Source organism: Centruroides sculpturatus, unplaced genomic scaffold, assembly GCF_000671375.1.
Source record: "Centruroides sculpturatus isolate CEXI.00-Female unplaced genomic scaffold, Cexi_2.0 scaffold107, whole genome shotgun sequence".
Lineage (NCBI taxonomy): Eukaryota > Metazoa > Arthropoda > Arachnida > Scorpiones > Buthidae > Centruroides > Centruroides sculpturatus.
In genome coordinates this window covers 505,965-532,921 of record NW_019384422.1, presented here as the reverse complement: position 1 = coordinate 532,921, position 26,957 = coordinate 505,965, and the positions used below count along the sequence as shown (strand labels likewise).

The window sequence follows — 26,957 nt, the reverse complement described above, 5'->3', positions numbered from 1 at the left end:
TGGCCTCCACTAGGCCCCCCATAACAAAACTCTGGCTACGCCCATGTTAACAATACATTAATAGTCCTATTACTAAGCCCAGCGTTTTACTATATAATTCTTTCAATTAATAAAAGATTACTTAAGAATGATATTCGATTAAAATAATTCATAACACTTTTAAGGATAATTTTTATTCGTTTTAATTCTAGTTAATTATTCAATAAAAGCAACCTATGTATTATGTTTACATTTTTTCTAATTTTAACAATGGTATTATAGGTATATAACTTTGATAAATTATAATTTTTTTTTTCGTATTTTCTAACTTGTTGCACTTAAAATCCAAGATTCTTGTAAATATAATATGTAAATATCTGAAATATATAATATAACTGCGATATAAATTACAAATTCAGAGAGAATTTCCATGGAATGTGTATTAAATCTAAAAAGTTCAGTGCTGAAGGTAAAAATATCAAACTATGAATTAAAATAATTATCGTTGTTATTAACAGAATTTTAAACATTATAAAAAACATCTCCGATGGACCGAAATAAAAAAGCATAATACAAAGAAATGTGGATAGAAATCCTTGTAAAATTGGATATCCAGCTATATGAAATGCAATTTTCATGCGATCGAGAGAATTACTTTCATTAGGAGATAAAAATGCGTATGCTATATGAGCCACACTATCAACAGAGAGCCCAACGACTACTATTATTAATATCATACTTAAGCAACTAATGCTTACATTCCACAATGACATATAACCAACTACACCTATTACTACTGAAACAATAGTAGAAACAATACAGACAACAAAAAGTATATTAGGTACAAACAAAAAGATAACTACAGATATTACTACTAATGTCAATCCAACATTTTTTAACATATTTTCAGTTATATTTATTTCAATATCTAAGAAAGGAAATTGAGTTCCATAAATATATATTGGATATTTGCTACTATCTGCGATATTACGTAAATTACGCATTAACGTTGATTCTGAGATGTAATCGGGAACATCGTAGGACATGAGAAGGAAGCGAGAGGCAATAATCTTTTCGCCTTGTTTATTGAAAATAATATCATTTTCAAATATATTCGCGGGTTTTATTTTCAAAAACACATTTTTCAATCCTTCAAGAAATTGTGAAGAATTATTTAAATTATAATCTTCTAAAAGATAATTGAATACAGGATTTTTACTAAACGACAGATATTCTCTCAACCAACTTTGTGTAGTTGAAAAATTGGACATAAATGGACATGATTCGAAACGTTTCAAAATATCTTCGATGTCATTTTGCACTTCCAGATCTGAATAATCCAAAGTTGTATTAACAATAACTTGAACTGTATTTCGATATTTATTAAAATAGTTCTTATAAACTGAAACAGTATTTTTCAAATAAGAATCATACGAATATATCACATTAAAATCGAATCCTGTCGTAATAAATTTCATTCCGCAAATAGCACCAGCTAAGTACATAAGAAAAACAAACAATACAGATATTTTTGTTATTCGTTTATGCAAGAATGGTGCTAACGTCTCTGGAAAAAACTTGATTATCATATTTTCATATTTTATGTCAGTTGCGTTTTCAATATCTTTGTTATCTACGAAAAAAGTAAACAGAACTCTCTATTAAATGTATATATAATTAATTCAATATTCTTAATAATTAATCTTACATACCTAATGAAGAAGGCTTTGTAGGAGAACAGAAAATAGCACTGAGACCAACTTTCTCTCTGTATCCGTCTAGAGCCATGAGACTTCCAAAAAAGAATATCTGGTAGAAATAATCGAATAAAATTGATATCGCGCTGTAAAGACTGAAAATGTAGATAGCACGATAAGGTACAGTGAGACCAATGCAAAACGATAGAAAATTGGTTAAAGAACTAATTGTGATGGCAACAGATGCATCTTCAAATGCTTCGCCCATTCTTTTCTCGACAGATTCGTCACGATTTGTTCTTCTCCAGGAATTAATTAATATGAAAGAATCATCGACTCCAACACCTTAAAAAAATAAATAATTTGCATTAGTATATAATTAGCAATATGTATTTTTTTAAATAAACATACTCTACTTTGTATGTTAGAAAATAAACACATTAAATAATAAATAGCATACATAACAAAAAGCAATTATTAGTATTAACTAAAATTATTTTAATACAAATACCTATAATTTGTGCAGTATGTAAATTCGGGTTTTTGTGCTGCCTGAAATGCGAACATTTGTTTTTTTTTTCTTTTATTTTAACAATAAATACTAAATTTTCTCTGAAAGGAACACAGTGTCTAGTTATAGGTTTAAGGGACCAGGAAAATTTAAATTAGGGAGCCACATATACAGTATTGACATTAGATAAATTTCTTCGGGAAATTTTTGGGGGAAATATTTTCATATAAAACATTGGTTTGACAATTGGAAATTAGCCCTTTATGCTCATAAGATCACGGGCCACAGAAAAAATATTACTTTTAGTTAATTTTAAAATTCTTCTCTCATAAAATAACTGAATTTAGGAGTGTGTCACACAATAGACCATTACAAAAAATCCTCATTAAATCGAAAAGTTAACGTAGAAAAAGAAATTAAAGTTTTTAAAAGGTTATTTTGATTAAAAATATCTTATTTCTACAATTGTTTATTTTCTAAATTTATGAAAATTCAAGAGACGAACAATTCTAAAAATATTATTACTTTTCCACTTACCATTACATTAATACTTTACCACTTACATTATTATTACTTCCACTTCCAAAAGTATCGTGGCAAATTTGACCCTCCGAATTTGTTCTAAATCTCTACATTTTGAGATTTCTTCAATCAAAAGTCGTCGAAAAACGGCAGAAGAATTCCGTGAATGTGCATGTAAGTACTGTAGTACTTATGTATGTGTGTGTGTGTCTTGGCATCTATTTTGTTTAATATCTAGGATGGGGAAAGATTAAGAAACGAAATTTGGCACGGTATCTTATGTATAAGGTTATTAATGATATTAAATTTTTGTGGTTAAAAGTGGAGAGATAATCGGTGGTCACGTATTATATCTCAAATGGGGTCGGACTAAACGAAGACTTTATTCGTTAGCATTTACAGTTTTTTTTTTTTTTTTTTTTTTATAAAACTCATATCTACCCTAAACAATATTAAGCGTTTTGTCATTTTATAATTATTAAAAACAGAACATTTTTATAACAAAATCACATAATAGATAATGCCACAAACAATTTTATATTATGATTAATAATATAAAAGTTATTTTTAAAATAAAATCTCATAACAGCTGGGTAAGTTATGCAACTCGTTGCTGGATATTTTTATAATTAATTAATAATAATAAACTAAAAATATGTTATCTATTTCATTATAAAATCTTTTAATTTTAAGAATAGTGTATTAATTTATGTATTCTTTTATTTGTGAATAGTTTCTTACGTCTGAATAGTTTCGTACTATTTTTGGAAATTGCAACAAAGCTTTAATCCAATTTCGAGTTTATGTAAATCTTTTCAAATAGAGGAATACGGGTTCAATGCAACAGCCTAAATTAAACTCTTGTTAAATTTTGATAATTAAATTCTTTTATTGTCTCTGTAACTGTTCGAAATCAGAACTAATTTCCTGGTCTATTTTCATAAACTATCATTTTCTTAATTCTTATTTTCGTAACAATAATTATTAGTCTACTATGATTTTTGACTCTCAGCCCTGTTCGCAATGAGAAGGCCTTTCTATCAAACCGATAGTACTAAGACTCGAATGGAGCAATCGAGTTGTGAGAGACGACGAGAGCCGATATATCCAGGATGGACTAACCCCGGAAAGTTCTTGGAGTTTTTCAATACGTCAGGATTAATTTCGGGTTCTGGTAGAAATACACTACATCTGCTCTATCATTCAGCTGTCAGTTCTACTATGATTAGGACTAAAAAAATTTTTGATGTCCATAATAGAAATACCCAACGGAATGAATATGATATCTACTGCTTAGCTGCAAATGATTTACTGTTTAATGAATTTCCAAACATTGATAAATATATTATGTATTCTTTTATGTTCCAGCTGAAAGTTTCATTGAATATGTTTTAAAAGCAACAGAGAATTGTTGAAAGGAAATGAGCAAATGTGATAAATTGTTAAGTTTTCAAAGAATACTTCAAGGAAATCAAATAAATAATTGAATAAAAGACAACTTTGAAAACATACATAATATATATATAGGTTAATCAAATAAATAAATGTAAGCATTATAAATTATGAAATTAAAAAAAATTTACTATACATGTTACTTGTGAAAATGTAAGATAATAAAGGATTACTTACCAAGCAATAACAGTGCAGCTGACATATTTAAATTTACAAATTCGATTCCAAAATATCGTAATAGTCCAAAAGCAGATATCACAGACATCCCAACTGAAATAATACCAGCTATACCTAGCCATGGCTTGCTGGTTATCATATTTGAAGATAAATTCGATATCAATACAAACATTAATAAAATAGGAATAGCTGCTTTAATGCAAAGCATAGTCACTGTTTTAGTTTGTTTATTCATTTCTTCCGCGATTCCTTTGTCAGAAAATATATAAATTTTTATATGTTCTAAATTGGTTTTCAATAATGTAGATATAAACTTTTCTCCCCAAGTTGTACATAATTTATTATTTTTTTCAGTTCTACAATCCAGCATGTAGTGTAAAGAAACTGCCGAAAACTCTTCGATGTAATTATTTTTATTAACTTTGACATCTCCAAATTCTTTACCCGTCACTTTCATTCTTTTATAATCAATAGGATATCTATTATGCAAAAAATGTTAGTCATTATTTGAATATGATTTTATAAAATAAAAATATTAGTATTAGAGTATTCTTACAAAACATTTTATGTTAAATATTTTAGTTTAGTTTTAACTCGTTATTAAAATATATTTCTCATGCAAATTGTTTAGCGAAATTACTACTGCGCTAAATCTTTATTGGTCTATGACGAATTGCATTTTTATTTTCTTTTTTGGAAAGTAAAAGTAAATCGAATGAAATTGTAACTGATATAAATAACAATTACAAAATGAAAGTAAAAGGATCATTTATTCCAAGAAAAACTAGAAATGAAAGGCGGTTTCAATACACTGTTGGGCCACCTCTACGTGAATACACGATGTGATACGGGCGAACATGGAGGCATACAAGTGCCGTATGGTGTCCTATGGCATCACAGTTCACAGTTGCTGCAAGCTGTCCTCTAGTTCGTCCAAACTCCTAGATTGTCTAACTTGAAGTCCCAGGTGATCCTAGACATGTTCGATTGGTGACAAATAAGGGTACCGGGCGGGTCAAGGAAGTGTGGCAATGTGGCGAAAGCAGTCCTGTGGCACCCTTGATGTATGTAGTCGAGCATTGGCCTGCTGGATAATGGCTCTTGGGAGCTCTGCTACGAGAGGCAACACATGTGGCAGCAGGATGTCACTAACATACCTCTGGGCTGTCGTGGTCGCTTGGATCACTACTAGAGATGACTGGCTGTCGTATGTGATGGCACCCCAGACCATCACACCAGATGTGGGGGCGGTGTGCCGCTCCAAAGCGTCAGTAGAATTGAGGCGTTCACCATGGGCCTCCAGACACGAACACGGCCGTCATCAGTGCCCAAACTGAATCTGGATTGTAGACGACCCGGTTCCATTCCGTTGTGGTGCAATCCCCTTGGAAGCGAAACCACTCCAAATGGATGCGACGGTGGGTAGTGTGAATGGCAGTATACGTAATGGCTGCTGAGACACACCAAATGGTCCTCATCCAAGCGCCTCAAAATGGTTCGGACAGACACAGGGTCCTGTAATGATGGTATCGACTGTCAGGATGGCAGACAACGATACGGTCGTGTGTGCGTGCTTGTAGGAAAACCAAATGGTCCTCTCGACTAGTGTGATCTGTCGAGGGCGTCCCGAGCCTAGGCGCCGTGTGTGCGAGCTCTCTCTTATCCATTGATCCCACAAAAGTGTGGGCTATTCGGCGACCATCTGGCTTCTCTCAACCCGATAATCCTTCCCATCTCAAACTCGGTTAGTTGTTCATATCGTATTCGATTGCATCTCTAGTGATACTCTCCTTCTGAAACAGGTAAACTATTGACAGGATGCCTTTGCCCACTTTTTATATGCCAAGGGAAACGCACTTTAACGCCCTCTGCTAGCATTACACAATGAGTTATCATGTTATAACTAATCATTTCCATATCTTCCTGAGACTTGTCTACATACCAAGTTTCACAGCGATACGAAAACTCCTTGATGCTCTAATTTCTATGGCAATGAGTGTACATTTTGTTTACTTACGGAAACGCAACACATGGGCGATCTGCCAAGGGTGGATCTTTTAAAGAAAACGCCACTGGGTGAAGAAAACCCTGAAAACACGTGACAAGTCGGTTGTCGGGGCGCGAACCCATGACCAACTACCAGTGTTTAGTGGTTTTATTCACTCGGCCACTGGGCGGGCCTCAGTTATATTTAACAGAAAGAAAGTATAGACTAAAATATGCTTGTCTCCGAAGATTCTTACATTTTTGGACACAGGGGACGTTCAAACGTCGAGAAATGAATATATATATTCATATATATACAGTATATTGGAGATTATTTTCTATATGGATGTTAGTAAATTTGTGTGAGGAGCACGATTTTTGTTCTCCGTTTTTGAAGCTTAACTCTTATGCTTTCCGTCGAAAATTTTTGAAATTTTACAGAGGTTCGTGTATTTAGGGGATTAATGCTGTTAAATTTTGATGTTTAAAGGTTGAGGAAGTGGGGAGACAGAGGAAAGTATGCCATATCTGTAGTAGGGTCGTTCTTAATGACGATTTTACTCGTTATTAGCATTTACAAATTTTAAAAAACCCATCACTACCCTCAAAATTAAGTTTTTGCCATTTTATAATAGTTAAAAATATAAAAATAAAATATCATAACAGATGGCGCTAGCAAAGTTTTAAATGTTACCGGAAAAGTTAAGCAACGTGTTGCTGGATTTTCATTGTTCCAAAATATTGCCTTTTTTTCTCATTCCCAGCGTTCCAAACTAGAATCTACACTTTTTTGAATATCATTTTGAATTCGACTAATTAGGTCTTTTTTCATGTTTAGGATAAAAACAATATCAGACGATGGAAGAAAAAATAGAAGAAACTAGCATGGCATCAGAATCCATGTCTAAAGCCATAGAATCTATGAGTGAGAAGATGGAATAGAGCATACATACATACAAGAAAGACATCGGCTGTACACGAAGTGTTTAGCCGGTAGAAAAGAGGATAAGGGAAGGGGGAAGAAGGAGGGAGAAGAGACAGACGTAGACAAAGGTAGATTTCCTCTGAACGGCGTACTGTACGTAAGGATACAGTACCCTCTATGTTTGATGTTGACGTGCAGTTTTTAGGCTGCAATGCCGTAGTCGCCAGAAGTGTCTAAAAGAAAGCCTGAGTGTAGCGAACACCAATAATTGAGTGCCGTCACGAATAGTTAAGTGTAGAAGTTAATGCCAAGTGGCTGNTCAAAGAATACTTCAAGGAAATCAAATAAATAATTGAATAAAAGACGACTTTGAAAACATACATAATATATATATATATAGGTTAATCAAATAAATAAATGTAAGCATTATAAATTATGAAATTAAAAAAAATTTACTATACATGTTACTTGTGAAAATGTAAGATAATAAAGGATTACTTACCAAGCAATAACAGTGCAGCTGACATATTTAAATTTACAAATTCGATTCCAAAATATCGTAATAGTCCAAAAGCAGATATCACAGACATCCCAACTGAAATAATACCAGCTATACCTAGCCATGGCTTGCTGGTTATCATATTTGAAGATAAATTCGATATCAATACAAACATTAATAAAATAGGAATAGCTGCTTTAATGCAAAGCATAGTCACTGTTTTAGTTTGTTTATTCATTTCTTCCGCGATTCCTTTGTCAGAAAATATATAAATTTTTATATGTTCTAAATTGGTTTTCAATAATGTAGATATAAACTTTTCTCCCCAAGTTGTACATAATTTATTATTTTTTTCAGTTCTACAATCCAGCATGTAGTGTAAAGAAACTGCCGAAAACTCTTCGATGTAATTATTTTTATTAACTTTGACATCTCCAAATTCTTTACCCGTCACTTTCATTCTTTTATAATCAATAGGATATCTATTATGCAAAAAATGTTAGTCATTATTTGAATATGATTTTATAAAATAAAAATATTAGTATTAGAGTATTCTTACAAAACATTTTATGTTAAATATTTTAGTTTAGTTTTAACTCGTTATTAAAATATATTTCTCATGCAAATTGTTTAGCGAAATTACTACTGCGCTAAATCTTTATTGGTCTATGACGAATTGCATTTTTATTTTCTTTTTTGGAAAGTAAAAGTAAATCGAATGAAATTGTAACTGATATAAATAACAATTACAAAATGAAAGTAAAAGGATCATTTATTCCAAGAAAAACTAGAAATGAAAGGCGGTTTCAATACACTGTTGGGCCACCTCTACGTGAATACACGATGTGATACGGGCGAACATGGAGGCATACAGGTGCCGTATGGTGTCCTATGGCATCACAGTTCACAGTTGCTGCAAGCTGTCCTCTAGTTCGTCCAAACTCCTAGATTGTCTAACTTGAAGTCCCAGGTGATCCTAGACATGTTCGATTGGTGACAAATAAGGGTACCGGGCGGGTCAAGGAAGTGTGGCAATGTGGCGAAAGCAGTCCTGTGGCACCCTTGATGTATGTAGTCGAGCATTGGCCTGCTGGATAATGGCTCTTGGGAGCTCTGCTACGAGAGGCAACACATGTGGCAGCAGGATGTCACTAACATACCTCTGGGCTGTCGTGGTCGCTTGGATCACTACTAGAGATGACTGGCTGTCGTATGTGATGGCACCCCAGACCATCACACCAGATGTGGGGGCGGTGTGCCGCTCCAAAGCGTCAGTAGAATTGAGGCGTTCACCATGGGCCTCCAGACACGAACACGGCCGTCATCAGTGCCCAAACTGAATCTGGATTGTAGACGACCCGGTTCCATTCCGTTGTGGTGCAATCCCCTTGGAAGCGAAACCACTCCAAATGGATGCGACGGTGGGTAGTGTGAATGGCAGTATACGTAATGGCTGCTGAGACACACCAAATGGTCCTCATCCAAGCGCCTCAAAATGGTTCGGACAGACACAGGGTCCTGTAATGATGGTATCGACTGTCAGGATGGCAGACAACGATACGGTCGTGTGTGCGTGCTTGTAGGAAAACCAAATGGTCCTCTCGACTAGTGTGATCTGTCGAGGGCGTCCCGAGCCTAGGCGCCGTGTGTGCGAGCTCTCTCTTATCCATTGATCCCACAAAAGTGTGGGCTATTCGGCGACCATCTGGCTTCTCTCAACCCGATAATCCTTCCCATCTCAAACTCGGTTAGTTGTTCATATCGTATTCGATTGCATCTCTAGTGATACTCTCCTTCTGAAACAGGTAAACTATTGACAGGATGCCTTTGCCCACTTTTTATATGCCAAGGGAAACGCACTTTAACGCCCTCTGCTAGCATTACACAATGAGTTATCATGTTATAACTAATCATTTCCATATCTTCCTGAGACTTGTCTACATACCAAGTTTCACAGCGATACGAAAACTCCTTGATGCTCTAATTTCTATGGCAATGAGTGTACATTTTGTTTACTTACGGAAACGCAACACATGGGCGATCTGCCAAGGGTGGATCTTTTAAAGAAAACGCCACTGGGTGAAGAAAACCCTGAAAACACGTGACAAGTCGGTTGTCGGGGCGCGAACCCATGACCAACTACCAGTGTTTAGTGGTTTTATTCACTCGGCCACTGGGCGGGCCTCAGTTATATTTAACAGAAAGAAAGTATAGACTAAAATATGCTTGTCTCCGAAGATTCTTACATTTTTGGACACAGGGGACGTTCAAACGTCGAGAAATGAATATATATATTCATATATATACAGTATATTGGAGATTATTTTCTATATGGATGTTAGTAAATTTGTGTGAGGAGCACGATTTTTGTTCTCCGTTTTTGAAGCTTAACTCTTATGCTTTCCGTCGAAAATTTTTGAAATTTTACAGAGGTTCGTGTATTTAGGGGATTAATGCTGTTAAATTTTGATGTTTAAAGGTTGAGGAAGTGGGGAGACAGAGGAAAGTATGCCATATCTGTAGTAGGGTCGTTCTTAATGACGATTTTACTCGTTATTAGCATTTACAAATTTTAAAAAACCCATCACTACCCTCAAAATTAAGTTTTTGCCATTTTATAATAGTTAAAAATATAAAAATAAAATATCATAACAGATGGCGCTAGCAAAGTTTTAAATGTTACCGGAAAAGTTAAGCAACGTGTTGCTGGATTTTCATTGTTCCAAAATATTGCCTTTTTTTCTCATTCCCAGCGTTCCAAACTAGAATCTACACTTTTTTGAATATCATTTTGAATTCGACTAATTAGGTCTTTTTTCATGTTTAGGATAAAAACAATATCAGACGATGGAAGAAAAAATAGAAGAAACTAGCATGGCATCAGAATCCATGTCTAAAGCCATAGAATCTATGAGTGAGAAGATGGAATAGAGCATACATACATACAAGAAAGACATCGGCTGTACACGAAGTGTTTAGCCGGTAGAAAAGAGGATAAGGGAAGGGGGAAGAAGGAGGGAGAAGAGACAGACGTAGACAAAGGTAGATTTCCTCTGAACGGCGTACTGTACGTAAGGATACAGTACCCTCTATGTTTGATGTTGACGTGCAGTTTTTAGGCTGCAATGCCGTAGTCGCCAGAAGTGTCTAAAAGAAAGCCTGAGTGTAGCGAACACCAATAATTGAGTGCCGTCACGAATAGTTAAGTGTAGAAGTTAATGCCAAGTGGCTGTTAATAGAAAGAATTATATCTACTTAATACTAATAAAACTGAACGCGAGCACGAATCTTAATACTGTTAACAGATAGATAGACAGTGTGAAACAAACGAACATAACGACACTAGACATAAAATAACTATACGAGCCTAACAGACCGACAGAGATAAACTAGCAAGACCCCAAATTTTTATTTTTATTTTATTTTATTTATTTTTTATTTATATATATTTTTTAAACGTTAACTTACTCACTAACTAAACTAACCTACCATAATCTAACTGGAAACCAAGCTAAGAGTCCCTAATCTAACTTACAACTAGGACTAACCGAATGTAGACTGAAAAAGAAGACGGAAAATAAAAATTAAAATACAAAGTTGAAAGGCAGCTATATACAACAGTTGAAACAAAGCAAGGCTAATTGCCATCCGTGCCCCCAGAGTGAGTGCTTTCAAGAGCCGCACTAAGGGATATGAATGCAAGGAGATAATGGAACATTGTACGCGTGTGAATAAGTTGGTGCGGGTTGCAAGTCCAATTGTACCCTTCAAGAATAGCAGCTCTCATTAAACTATCCCTAATGTGATGGTACTTATTGCAGCGAAAAACGAAGTGAAGTGGTGTTTGGTCCTCTTGAATACCGCAATCGCATTGTGGATTGTCACTAAGGTTAAATCTATGCAAGTATTGCTTAAAGTTGCCGTGTCCTGTAAGTACGAGTAGCGAGTGAGGGAGTAACTAGAGTAAAAGTGGCGAAGAATCGCAGTAGTGTCAACCATGGGGATGAATATTTAGGTAAGCCTACCAGTGGTGTCACAGTTTCAGCTGTCTTGCCATAGAATGAAGATTTGCTTCTGACGTGATTATTTATGTGCGAGATAGAAATGTAACTGAAAATACTAGTGATTGAAGACTTTGCAGCTTGTTTGGCAAGATGGTCAGCGGTCTCGTTGCCGAGAATGCCCGCATTACACGAACCCATTGGAAATCTATTCTAATATTGTTGTTTAAGTGTCTGAGAATGTGGTGTATGAGATGGACGAGTTTTAAGCAGCTATCAGACTTCGCAATCCTGTGTAAAGTTACCCTACTGTCAGAATAAATGCTATAGTGTAAGTAGTGTCTTTTGTCTTTCCTATGCTTAATGTGAATTAAGCTCATATAAATAGCTAAAGTTTCTGCCTGTACTATTGAGCAGTGTGTACAGTACTTAGATGGAAGGAAGCGTTGTGAAGCTCGCAGCCTGAGTAAACTACAAAAGCTGAACCTCCATCGTCATCCATCTTGGAACCGTCAGTGTAAATCCTAAATATGAAATGATCATCTGGATCTTCGAAGTATACGTCAGGGGCAAGCTGATGAGAGGGGTGGTAATCGTAAGTCGGGAGGGTATTTTAGTCGATGTTGAACTTTTTGATATCATCGATCAAGGTCAAACTGGGGGTGGAATCTTACCTACTCTAATCATTCTGTCGACATCCGAGTCGCTATAATTTCGCCAGGGTAAAGTAACGAGATTTTTCTGCCAAATAATGCGTTTAATTTTTAAGTCGATAGGGGTCAATCCTGACATTACCAAAAGGGCACTAGTGGGTGCGGTCCTATAAGCCTTACAAATGCGGGAGATGCAATCCTTTGAACAGTTAACGGTTTTTTACGGTTATGGACTTTGGCGGCCACGTAGCCCCAGACTTGCATGGCACAGAGGAGTTCTGGCTGAATTGCACCCCAGTAAATAAGCTTAGTAGCGTTAGGGCCAAGGAATCGTGTTCCTAGCACTAATAATGGCGTTGGCCGTCTTTTTAGCTTTTGTCCGTGATGTATTTGATGTGGGATGTGAAGTTAAGTCTCTTGTTAAGAATAACACCTAAATATTTAATTTTCGTTATTTGCTTTATTCTGTGAGCACCTATTCGAAAGGTAAGCTTCCTGACGAGTGGCGTGTTCCTACCAACTATCATGCTTTCGCATTTGTCTGTGTTAATTGGATAATTGTGTCGTCCGCATAGACCTGTATTCGGCAACCAGGAGGCAGGTTGTCGTTTAAGTGCAGAATAGAGTTATAGGCTATGTTCCAAAGACCTGGATCCCTGAAGACAGCCTCGAGTGATGGGTATGACTATGTTATTTTGTGTTGTATAAACACCTGCACTCCCATTGCTAAGATAAGACTGAAGAAGTTTGTAAAGATTTTGAGGGCAATGATGAGCATGTAATGTGTGCAGGATAAAAGGCCACCAGGCGTGATCGAAGGCGCCTCTAAAGTCAATAGTGATAATTACTATATGCTGATTGTTTTGTTTAGCCTGGTGGATATAGTTAACGACCCGATGGATGGCATCTACTGTACCTTTGCTTTTGGAGTAGTAAAAATATTCTCAAAAACTATTTTAATGATTTTATCACACTGAAAGTGATGCTGTCTACAAGTTTTGTGGAAGAATGTGGTCATCAGATTGTCACAGTAAAGTATGAGTGAGATTTTAACGTTGCACTGATTGAAACTACTTTGAATGTTCAGGATGATGAATATATACGTAGAAAGACAGATTAATATATCTGCGAATTTTGCAAAAAAAAATCCATTCCTCAATGCATAAACATGTTTAAATAAATCATTTTATAATAAACTTTGTTTTATTATATATATAATAATAGAAGAATGTTTTTGTTAAAAAAATAAAAGTAATGGTATTAATAGAGGTAAAATGAATTGGGAACATATAGTCGTATAGACTATTATAAAATAACCGGTAATTATATCCTGTAGATAGACTAAACGATATATCATTGGATATCGTCGATATTTACTGCACATTCGTCCTTTTTCACATTACACGATAAACGATTAGATGGAGGAGTCGATCTTCATATCTCGATACTCTTCTCCAAATCAAGGGGAAAAAAACGTGATACGATGAAGGAATATACTAAAAAGCCTTTTAACCATGCTCACTGTGAATTCAGCCAGGCCCACAATAAAGCTGGTTAATTTAGTGAGGGGCGAGACACGATATATCCGAGACTGATCATCTCCCTGAAAAATTTATAAGGTTCCAGACTCAACCCAGTTTCCTTACAACTCAGAGCGGCAGACCGATTAGTCGAAGCTATCTCAGCTATCCGGACGTATAATTTTTCACCATCAAACGTTCGATATTAGTGACAGTCCCCATTTGTTGGGCCATTTTCTTCGTTTTGGTTAAATTATATAGGCCAGTTGCCATTGTTTAACAACAGTTTTTACAGAAAACTTCTTGGGTAAAATTACTAGTACAAAGTTGTGTTCCTATTTGGCTGCATCATATACAGAGTGGGAAAGAAAGTCACTTAATATCCTTATTACAGAATGTAGAATAAACACAAAGAATATATTGTATCTACATTGAGCACATCATGTAACGTGCAAAACTCTGTAACCGTTCGAGGTAGGTCAATAAAATCTTTCAGTAATCAATTCCTTGTAAAATTCTGATCCTAAATGATGTATCACATGATCCCCTTTCATTTACATTTTCGTAGTAGCATTCAATATGGCCGTCATTAAGATGGCGGCTGTGCGTGTAGCACACATTAATCTGTTTTCGCCTTGGTCTAATGTGTCAGCGAATTAACTTTGGTGCATTCCATACTCTGTAGCTGGGATGTTAAGTGACTTTCTTTCCACTCTGTATTTCTAATAATGTTTAGAAAATATATTTCCCATTATCTCATTCACAAAATATTATGAATCTATCGTTTTTACAAAATATTGTCATTTATATTTATTTTGAATTTCAAATCATTTATTCGAACAAACTTTTTACCTTTTGTCCCTGGTGAAGTTAATTCTTCATGGGGCCAAGTGAATTTATATAATAAATCTAATTTAACCGATCAACAGTCAATAAACTTACACAGGAATTTAAGGAAACAAATAAAAATTAATTGAAGTCGTAACTTTTAATGTGTAAAACATTATTTACCGTTCATCATAATTTCAAAAATTGTAACTAGCTCTCATCTTGCCACTGGTTATATATCAACTTATCATCTTGCATCTTAATATACTAGTATATTATGCACATACTGGATTCATATATATAATAAATAAGAATTATAATCCCTATATACACATTGATCTAATTCACTTTTAACATAGGCCTATATAAACATTAAATAATTCGATTGCCGCGCCAGATGGCCGAGGCGATTAAAGCATCAGCCTACCACTATGACAATACGGAATTGAATCCAGCAGTAAGTAGTCTGTCTCGGATATAACAGGCCAGATCCTCACTTCCCGACCACCCCGGCCGAACAAAGACAAACATGGAAAAAGTTCTCTAATAATCACAGAGGAAAAAGAGTAAAATAAAGTTAATATTCTGAAAGATGTTATTAATTATAACGATACCATGTTCTAAAAAAGTCATTCATTCTATCGATGGTAATGTTGTTAAGTACAGTCGGCCCCCTATAAAACTGTTGATTATTCCGTTTTATATGAATTCCATGTTGTACGAGTCACTTAGATTTAACAAATACGTAAGCCGTTCACAACCCAGCACACGTATTTGTTAAATCTAAGTGACTCGTACAACATGGAATTCATATAAAACGGAATAATTAACAGTGTTATAGGGGGTCGACTGTATTTACAAAGTTTCTTAATGTTACAACGAATTTTTAAAGAATTACACAAGGCAATATAAATTATCTATTTTAGTATAAAATTATTAAATTTTAAAGAATAGAAATAATGGAAAATTTCACAACATACTTGACAAGATATTCTCCTTTTTTCATTTTTTCAATTTTTCCTTTTAAAGTAACTGCAGAATTTTCATAGCATCTATTATTTATCATCTTAGCACACAAATGTTTATAACGAATGAAAGAGCTGTTCCAGAAAATACTGATATCTTGAATAATTTCATCAAGTTTTAGAACATCATCGATAACAGTTTCGTCCATCATCGATTTATTATTTTTTGGTAGAATCAAAACAAAGTTAACTCCACGAATATTCAGCATTCTAGAAAAATAGTAATTTGATAATTTCTGTGGAAACTGAGTTTCGATAGATCTTCTCTCTACGAGAGATCTTGCATTAATTGGAGTGAGCAGATATTCTATATCTTCTACTACAGTTAAGTTTAACATTCCAGTTGCTAGAATTCCTGTTAATAGGATAAAGGATGCGATGTACCATTGAGGATGTCTTCCAATATGACAGCCAATTCGATAGAAGATAAAGGATGATATGTTTGATACATAACCTTTTCTCATATTTCTTCCTGTAAACATAAGATAAATATTACTTATTCTACACCTAATCTATATAATTATATAAATTATCATGTTTATTTTTTATTTTTATTGTCAAATTAATATCAATTTGACGGCCAATTAATAGGATTTTAGGATCGAAGATTCAAACTCGATAATCTAGAAAACACCTAATTATATATTTTTTACTTGTTTGTAATACACTATACCTTATACTATAACTTCCTAATTTCTTTAAATATCATTAAAGCACTTTAAAATACTACTTATTCACTAATAAATTCATAATTTTAGCGTAATATTAAGCATTACAAATTCCAATTATCTTAATTATAAACACTTATAATAATGCCTTTAAAGGATATATTCCTAAGCAGTAATGCAACGAATAAGTTTATATTAACTATGAAGGAAGTACTGTACTGTAAACATTCATATTAAAATGAAAATTTATTTTCAAGAACAATAATAATTTTTGACCTTCATTAATCGAGTACGAATGATGCAAGGAAAATTATATTTTATTTTTGAAAATAATAACACAATAGCGTGATAAGACTTCTTTCGTATCTACGTAATACAATGCAGAAAATTTTTATTTATTTGAGAATTATTCATCGAATTTTAAATTTAAAAAATACAATAACAATTTGATATACGTGGTGGTAGATAAAACTTTAAAGACAAGCAAAAATTTCACCTAAACAATTAATTTCATTAAAATTATTGGTTCAATCATGTTCTTACGCTTTAAAAAAAGTAGAGATCTGTATATATTTGTGTACAAAAAATCATGTGAAAAGGTATAAAACTGGCAGAGAAAGAACAAGTACAAATTTTATGGCTACAGTTACAAAACTATGATGGTGTAGCTACCCAAATAGGAAGGAGTCACACTGTTGTATACAATTATATTTAAAAAAATAGGTGATAAATACAACTCGAAAAAGAATAATGGAAGACCTAAGTTTAATGCAAGAGATAAGAGGCAAATTTTGAGGGTTGCAAGCAACAGCGTGACATCAGCATCAAAAATTGTGAGTCAATTAGAGTTAAAAGTTCATTCCTGTGCCGTTCAAAAGAGAGATAAAATCATCAGGACGTCTTAAAAGAAAGAAATTGAAAAGAAAACCTCCCCTAACTAAAAAACATAAAACTGCAAGATTGACTTCTGCGTGAGATCAAATGTCATAGAATGGTAATAGGTTATTTGTTTCAAATGAAAAAAAGTTTAATTTGTATGGTCCAGATGGTCTGAATTATTATTTTCATTATTTGCGCAAAGAAGAGAGGATTTTATCTGGACTACAGTTGGCTGGTTCTATTATTTGTGCCATTTCTTGTACGAGAAAGTCATCTATTGAATTCATAAATGGACGAATGGATTCAAAGAAGTATCAAAAGCTAATTGAAATTACTTTACTTCTAAATGTACAAAAATTAGAAGGCAGAAAGTTTTATTTTACGCAAGACAATACACCTATCCATTTATTTTGCACTACAAAATATTGGTTTCAGCAAAAAATAAGTCTAACTGTTGGATCATCCACCTCAATCTCCTGATTTAAACCCAATAGAGAATATCTAGAGTGTGCTCTCAAGAACTGTTTACGATGATTTCAAACAATACAGTTTAGTAAAAGACTTTGGAGAAAGCATGGCATGCTATACCAACTTCCATACTTAAAACTTTTATAATGACTACGTTACTCCCGTAAGGCCGAGAACCGAAAGGCCGTGTAGATCATATTAAGGCGCTAGATTATCCAGGTATGCTCATACGTTTCCGCCACGTGTGCAGCCATATTGGTCTTTTTTACGTCATAATCAAAGATGGCAGCTTGCTAGTGTAGCATCGCGTGTTTGCATAGCATAGAAAATTAACAAAATTCCGTGTTGTTCGACTCCAAAATGTTGTCTTGCAATACTGCAAGACAACATTACCTTTATGTTGTGTGTTGACGAAAAAATAATACAGCATTTTGTTACTGTAAGATTATATGAAACAACAAAGAACTATTACAAAATCCAAAAATAAAATTTACTACACAAAAAATGCATCAAAATAAATGTTTTCTTTAAATCTGATTTTGTTTTTGTTATCTTTTGTTTTCTTTTATTCTAACTGGTCACAAGAAACATTTTGGATTAAAAATATAACAACACAATAATGAAATAATTGCAATTACAATATGNATATAAAAACTATAAAAAATTATACTTCAGAAGTTAATTTAGTATCAAAAACGTAAAATATTTTAGTAGCACAAGACATAGCCAAAGATTGCAGCGCCACAGTACTGGAGAAAATTTAAATTTGCCGACTGGAATTCTTTCGGATAATCGATGCTCTACTGTATTTGATAAACTTTATATTTGACTTATCTGTCATTTCGTAAATGCTAATTTTATTTGTATGCAGCAAATTCTATTTCAAAATTATCGTGCACCATAACGTCTTCCCTGACTTTACAAACTCCCAGAGTTTAAAGGAATATATTCTCACTCATGTTTTACTATGCAACGAAAGCAACTACATCTTCCTATTCTTCAAAAATTTTTTACACTTTAGACTCTAATTTTTGCCAGTTCTTCAGAAAAGATAATGTTAAAATTTGATGGATGGTTTAGATCTCATTGAAATTATATATTACTGCAGTTCGTTATTAACAGTTTCGAAGCATTCTTTGGGGAAATTATTTTATACAGTAAAAATAATATCAAATGAAAATATATATAATGGGAAATTAAATATTTATTTTCATTACTATTCATTCGTTCTTAACATTATCTGACAATATGAATCTGAAATGAAAATCTGAAATGGACTTTGATGTATGAACATTTGTTTTCAATGTTTATGTATAAAAAAACAACAAAAAATGGCATCTATCAATTGAGTAACGTTATGTTTTTATCAATAATGAATTTATTATATTACTACAGATGACAGAAAATATCATGATATCGAATGAATTTATGTTGGGAAGACTTCGTATAAATTCACTCGGCATCATATATTATTTCGTTGTAACAATTGCTCACAACTTCTTATTCATATCGAATTTATGAATCTAGATTGCAAGAGAATGTGTAATTATAAAAGAAATATTATCTCGTAGATTATCTGAGAAAATCAAATTTATAGTTGTAGTATCAATTTAAGAAGGATTGATAGGAAAAATTATAAAGCCTATTAATGATGAATTAAGTTAAATGATATATTGTAGTAGAATAGTTGAAAAAGTCAATGCAAATCCTAAAATTTTATAATTATAGTTTAAAAAATAATTCTTTTATTATACAGATATTAAATATAATGAAATCCTTCAATACAATTTATAAATTCTCTGTTTAGAGTGGCAATACATAAATAGATTAAGGTAATTCAAAATAGCTTTAATTGATTTATAAAAGTAGACATATAGGCCTAATATTTAATAGACGAAACGTGAAATTCAAATAAAATATTAGAAGTTTTTATTATGAAATTCATATAACGTTAAGTTTAAAAGTTCAATTCATATAACATTTACAGGATTAAAAATATCGCAAATTTTTAAAAATTTATTATTTGCTGATAAACCAATGTATCTACTCTTAAAAGTTTTCTACTAAAAATATTAAAATTGATTCAAATTATTCCAAAAGTTCTACTTTAAAATCAAACACCATTACTCTATCTCTCTCTTGAGGTATTTTCATTTCGGTGATGTCATTTCAATTCTCACCTTATCGTCTTCTAACAGAATTTTTACCAATTTACGAATATTATTCCTTCACATTCGATTTTATTTGACGTAAATTTACTTCTGACAAATGCCAATTTATGTTCGTTTTATTAAATTTTTTAATATTTTCTACAAAACCATACACATTAAAACATCCAGAAATCATCCACTATATCAGTATGCAGAATTAAAATTATGTGAATGTGTAATTTTGATACAGTATAAGCTCTTATGATTTGACTTAAAAATATCCAGTATTCCTATTCAGTACACAATAAACTTTGAATGATCAAATATAAAATAATTTATAATGAATTAAACCAATTGTGAAAATAACTTTTGAAATAAAAAAAATTTTGAAAATACTGTTTTCTTATTAACGATTATTTATGAATAAGAAGCCCAACTAAATTAAGTTATGCTATCTACTTTACATTATTTATAAATTATAAAACATACCACAGTTTTCCACATGATAAGTTTATAAATAAATTAACATGTTTAGCATATTTGAAAATATCCTCANTCTGTTATATGTAACAACCGAGAAAGTAAAAACAGATGATTGGAGGGACGGTAGAGGGTGATGTTCTGCTGTCAACCGTAAAAACAACAGCAGACAGAAAATAGAAGAAAAGTTTTTATCCTCCATAAGATTCGAACGGGTGAGTAAATTTTTATAATTGTTTTTTTTTTTTACCCATATTGTTTTTGTTTCATATAAATTACTTTGTATTTATAGACACATGTAAACATTTATTTTGTTAACTGAAATGGTTGTATAAGTGTTTAAGCATACGTAGAAAAGATTTGAGACTATTTGATTAAGGATCTTCGCGTAATTTCGGGTTTTCGCAAGAAGTATTGATACGCAATTCCCTCGAATACAGAAACCCAATTGTTTTTTTTTAAAAAAAGGAAAACTATATTAGGTAGAAACACCTAATATTTAGCTTGAAAAGTTTAGAAAGTATGTTCTAAAATAACAGAAATTTCCCAAACATTATTTATTTAACTGCATCGATATTTATCAAATTAATCATTAAATTGCAAAATAAAATATTGACTCAAGCAAAATGTTTTCATAATAAATTTATTATAATCATAGAACAAATAATATCATTATCAATATTCATTAAAGTCCAGTCATTTTTATCTAAACAAAATTTATCGTAAGTAAATTGCATAAATTATCTTATAGCTTAATCTCTTATCTGAGAAAATTATTAAATTAACCTTGACTGAGAAAATTATGATTACGTTTACCTATTTAATTTAACACGCAATTTGAAGACAGGTAAATTTATCAATAATTTTTTAGAATAAAATTAGTTTCGTGTTTGTATTCCTAAATCCTTTTTTTCCCCTCCTTGAACAAATGAAATACGTGGAATGTTTCTTTTTTAATAAAAAGCTGTGTAAAGATTTTATTTTCTGTTATTAAAATAACATTAATTTTATATGGATAGAAATTACTACGGAGCCTTAAATTTTTTCCAGGCATGGGGAAAAATCTTCAGATCCCCTTCTTAAAGACTGTACTCTAGTTAGCATGTGTTTTGTGTTTAGTGATGTGACTGCTGAATTTTCTTTTCCACAAATCAATGTCAGGACAACGCACCCAAATAAAGGTTTTTCATACTGGTAGCACGTATAACTTTTTGAATCGTAGTAATCAAGTAACGTTTAGAAAAACTTTAATGTACAATATGTGGAAAAATTCCATAATACGGAAAAATTTAAAAAAAAAAAAAAGACTTGCTCTACAGTATACACTTTCATAGGTATTTATGTTTTCATCAAAAAGCAATTTAACGAAATAAGAACTACGACTCCATGACATGTAACCACAAAGAAAATTCTTTTTATAAATATTTCACTTTTTAAGAAATTGTTGATAATGATCAATAGTTATGCACTGTACTTTGTAGTGTAAAGAACATATGTATTCCGGAACGGGAACCGTTTAAATTGATCCGAGTGAGTAACTGTTCCGACGGAGTCGTTCAATCAGAACCCTTAAGCTAGACGGTTCCTCGGAACTATTATGTTCTTTACGAATTGTTTAGTCTGTTGGACTGGATCAGGGGTGGCGAACCTATGGCATTCGTGAGAAATCATCTATCACATAACGTATCGTACGATTTCGGTTTATCACTTGATCATCCTTTTTTTTTAGTTTCTTTACATTTACTCTAATTAAAGCATATTCATTTTATTTATTTAAATATTTAAACATTCGAAGTCTAGAAATTCGGCATGGATAACGTTTTAAAAAATAATTACGTCTACTATACGGCACACGGACTCGAAAAGGTTCACCATCCCTGGGCTAAATGGTCTCTCGTCAGTTTTATATAAGTTATACAATAAAATGTTTGTGTCGCTGTTCTTAGCTGTTTGATCAATCTGCTCGAAATTATTCTTGCATAACTCGGACTCGGGAAAATATATAGTCATGGAACCTGAACACCTATACCTTTTCTTATTTCATCTCTCCTTTTTAACTCCAAAACTTTTTATCCGATCTGTAACAAATTTTTCATACTTATTCTTCGAGACCCTGCAAAAAATGTAGACTTACATGAAATCTAGACACCCCACTCTTTCCCCGATTTAATTGTCCTTGATAGTTCGAGATAAATATAACAGCAGTAGGCTAAGATAATCAAATATATATTATGGTTTTCATTTTAACATTTAGTCTTCTTACTTTTTGGCCGGTCAATGCCGCTCATATCTGATAGTAAATAATAAAAACAAATAGTTACGAACTATAATAAAAATATAAAGTTTTCAATTATCTTTACACTGAAAAGCCGTGAAAGTACAAAACGTAATAGTAATACAGTATATTAAGTTACTACTAAACTTAAAGAACTTTCAAAATCGAACCGGCACGACTCTATTGTTAAAGGAAAAGTATGATGTACAGGGGCAAGCCACTATTAATTTGAGATGGAGAGCATATATTTTAAATTAAATTGATTAAAAATATAATTAAACCTGGCAGCCCGACATTATGACGATGTAACAATAAATAATTCTTTATTCTATATGGAAATTTTAAGAAGATTGTAGAGACAATTTGAGAAACTGACCTTGTGATCGAAAAGAACGTCAAGGATATTAATAAGTTATGTTTTTAATTGTTTTATTGTTAAAAATAATCTTAATATACATGTTTAATGTTGAAATAATGCTTAGTGTTTAAAATAAATTCATAGTTCGTTCATGACAGTCATTTGTGATTTTGAAATTATACGCCCTTTCAGCGTCGCCCGTAGACTATAAAAATGGGGAAACAATACAAAACTATAAAAAAAAAAGACATCGTGCGTACATTATATAAAATATACAGTATATATTTAAATATATACCGCATATATCAAAATCGCGTTAATCAAATACAGTGGTACCTCGGTAATCGACCGAACGAACAATCACGACTCTCTAGAACTAATTTCTAGGTAATAACAAATATTTTTATTTTAATTTTGTCATCACTTTAAACATTTTTCTGTGATGAAAATGAATAATAAATTTAAAAACAATATGAATCTTTAGAACTTCCTTGGGAATTAAAAAAAGGTGCAACCCGACGTGTCCAAGTGCTCCAATGTACAGTACGGTCTATGTGTCCTATGCCCTTTTGAAAATTAATGACACGAAAATGTTTATCGACTCGTTTTGATTGCTGAAAAATTATATTAATAAACTCATTTGTTTCTTTTATAAATGATATTGCAATTTCCTGAAAAAATAACGAGTACAACGCAATTATTTTTGATTATAAGATATTGCAAATAATTATTAATATAACATTATTTAAATGCTTGAAATAAAATAAGAATATTTTAAAAATTATTTAATACTGAAAAATTAGTTCCTTATAATATAAAAAAGTAAAAAATAAAATATATACAGTAAACCCCATATAACACGGCTGCTGTCAACCGTAAAAACAACAGCAGACAGAANCTAGATTATCCAGGTATGCTCATACGTTTCCGCCACGTGTGCAGCCATATTGGTCTTTTTTACGTCATAATCAAAGATGGCAGCTTGCTAGTGTAGCATCGCGTGTTTGCATAGCAAAGAAAATTAACAAAATTCCGTGTTGTTCGACTCCAAAATGTTGTCTTGCAATACTGCAAGACAACATTACCTTTATGTTGTGTGTTGACGAAAAAATAATACAGCATTTTGTTACTGTAAGATTATATGAAACAACAAAGAACTATTACAAAATCCAAAAATAAAATTTACTACACAAAAAATGCATCAAAATAAATGTTTTCTTTAAATCTGATTTTGTTTTTGTTATCTTTTGTTTTCTTTTATTCTAACTGGTCACAAGAAACATTTTGGATTAAAAATATAACAACACAATAATGAAATAATTGCAATTACAATATGACAATATAACTGTATTTAATAATAATATAAAAAAAACTAAAAGCAAAGACTGGTGCTTCCATTGACTCTTGAGACTCAAATTAGATCCCTGATTTAGCCTAAATTAATTTATATTTATTATTAGTAAAATGTATTTATCAAATTACAAATGAATTTTAATTAATTTGTGATAAATACATTTTACATGCGCCAAATTTGTCAAGTTACTGCTTTCTATGGACCACATTGGTGGATGAGCATACCTGGATTATCTAGCGCCCTTGGTCACATCCCACCATTTTCCTTGCTTCGGTACTCGGCATTCCCTTGAGAATATTCGATATTTTCTATATAATTTCTCGACTCTTGAACAACGATTTAGACTTTTAAGCCTCGTATTTAAATTTTAAGCACTCCTACATAATACATAACTTACTTAGTACTTTTCAAGTACGCAAGTTATCTTTTATGCAGAAGTCTTATTTAAAAAGCAAATGTAGGAAACGTTTATTGTTATTATTATGTAATTTTCTATTTATTTTAGTTTAAAATTAGTTTAGTAAAGATGGGAAAAAATTCGTCCCTCTTAGGACTCTTCTTACTCTTTAATCCTATGCAGATACGTATGTTGTAATGATGAGGTCTTCTCCTTTATATTATTAAAGCATCCAGTGAGTCATATTCTGATTCTCTACAGGGCTCATAATTTTCTTAAAATTCTCTTTTTCTGTTAAAATCTAATAAAAATAATCGGCTATTTTCATTATATAGAAGTAAATATGTAAATATTCAAATTCTATATCTTACCTGACCAATATAAGTTCGGATTATTCGACGTAATATCAACAACTGTCGTCCGATTTTCCTAGACTTATGAATACTTAACTTATACCCTGCTTATACTTATACTTAAGAAAATTATATACATAAAAAGTATTATGTTATCGTAAAAGGAAAAACTGCATACAACAAATGCTTTAAAAAGAAAGGAAAATTTTCATTTAATCACATCCATTGTTTAACCTTTCGTTCTGTGACGTTACGTGTTATGGCTTATAAAATCGTCTTTCATAATTCCTATTGAACTATTTATTTCCCAAAAATAGTTTAAAGTTAAACACAAAAGCAAAATTATGAAGAAATTTCAATTAATAATTTAATATTTGAATTAAATACCGGTAATATAATTGTAGTACATTGATAAAAGAGTAAATATACAAATATATACATGTATATAATTGTGTATCAGGAGTCACGGCAGTGGCTCCCCGCCAAGTAAAAATATCACTGACGGCAACTCTGATATACAGGAATCAGAGTTGCCGATTTTCGGGGGTCGATTTCTTCGCTCCCCAAACACCTGAAGTAATTCCGAATATCTCGTTCGAAAGAAAATTATTTTCTTAGATAGTGTGCAAAATTTCAAGATTTTCTGCAATACGGTTGCCGAAATATAAGCAATTGAAAAGTACAAAAATCGCCAAAAAAAAAACTGTATTTTCTTCATTTTTCTTCATCCAGCACTGCAGACTTTCGTAGAGTAAAACTACTGGGTCTAAAAAGCTCAAAATTTTAAACTTAAACCTTTCTTGCTGTCTTAATTTTAATATTATTAGTTTTAATATTAACTTTTTACTGCTGCATTTTCGATACCGGATGCTCATTACATTCGATGGCGTGTTAGAATCGAGAAAGCATTGTATTAGAAGAAGACTTAAATGCAATACTCATACGTAGAAACAGTCGACTGGAACATAAAATGATGTCACTTTTAGTCGATTGGAATACAAATTTTTGCCGTGGAGGAAAATTAACTTAAATATTTTGTTTTCCGAGGATTTTAATCAATTTTAATCCTTATATACCTGACAGAACATTATGACGTGGCGTCTGTGTATTAATTTAAATACCATCTGCTTGTTTATAAATATATTAATTTTATTTTTATTATTTTAAATTATGGGCAACATCTTTTATTTATTTTAAAAATGTTTAAAGATAGCAATTTAAAACACATGTTTGAATTAGTTCTATAACGAAAAAATTGCTCACATGAAAGATCTTTTTTTTAACAAAAGGCAGCCGAAATTGGAGCTTATACCCTGTCAGTTGACGAACTGTAAAATTAATATATTACATACGAGAAAACAAACACAAACATACGAATTAATTTGTCTACAGAGAGGAGGAAAACTCCAATTCCGGCGATTAAAAAGAGGTCTGTATAATGTGGATGGACTTTCTCTGATATACTAATTCGTCTAATTAAATCCTTTTTTTTTTAAATAGTAGTGTTTTAACGTGTCAATTTGTATTGTTTTTTTTCTGTCATATTATTGATTATTCTTTATAAATAATAGGCCTATTTAAAAATGTAATAATTATTTATTCAATGTATCTAAAATTAATACTATTTAAAGGAAGGATTCGTATAAATTGCAACACAAGGAGAGAGTTAGGAAGCGATAAGAAACAGGTTTCAGTTAGCGACTATAATCAAGCTCTCTGTTTCGTGTCGCTTCGCATGATCAAAACCGATAACGTGCAATTCATTATTTCTTATCTCTTCCTCATTTACAAACAAAAAAA

General features: G+C 32.1%; 1 protein-coding gene across 2 annotated transcripts; it reads right to left on the bottom strand.

The window, feature by feature from the left end:
* On the bottom strand, positions 1-25,261 carry LOC111619453 (patched domain-containing protein 3-like). Of its 2 annotated transcripts, none has more exons than XM_023361163.1 (6): positions 25,176-25,261; positions 24,971-25,105; positions 15,731-16,247; positions 7,752-8,230; positions 1,692-2,021; positions 1-1,612 (listed from the first exon to the last, which is right to left on the bottom strand). In XM_023361163.1, exons 3-6 carry the CDS (start codon positions 16,237-16,239, stop codon positions 387-389), a joined length of 2,544 nt encoding a protein of 847 aa, XP_023216931.1. In that variant the 5' UTR covers positions 16,240-16,247; positions 24,971-25,105; positions 25,176-25,261; the 3' UTR covers positions 1-386. The 2 variants fall into 2 exon arrangements, with proteins under 2 accessions (XP_023216931.1, XP_023216932.1); XM_023361164.1 differs by having other exon boundaries at positions 24,971-25,122; positions 25,176-25,234.
* Positions 25,262-26,957: the final 1,696 nt, after the last annotated feature.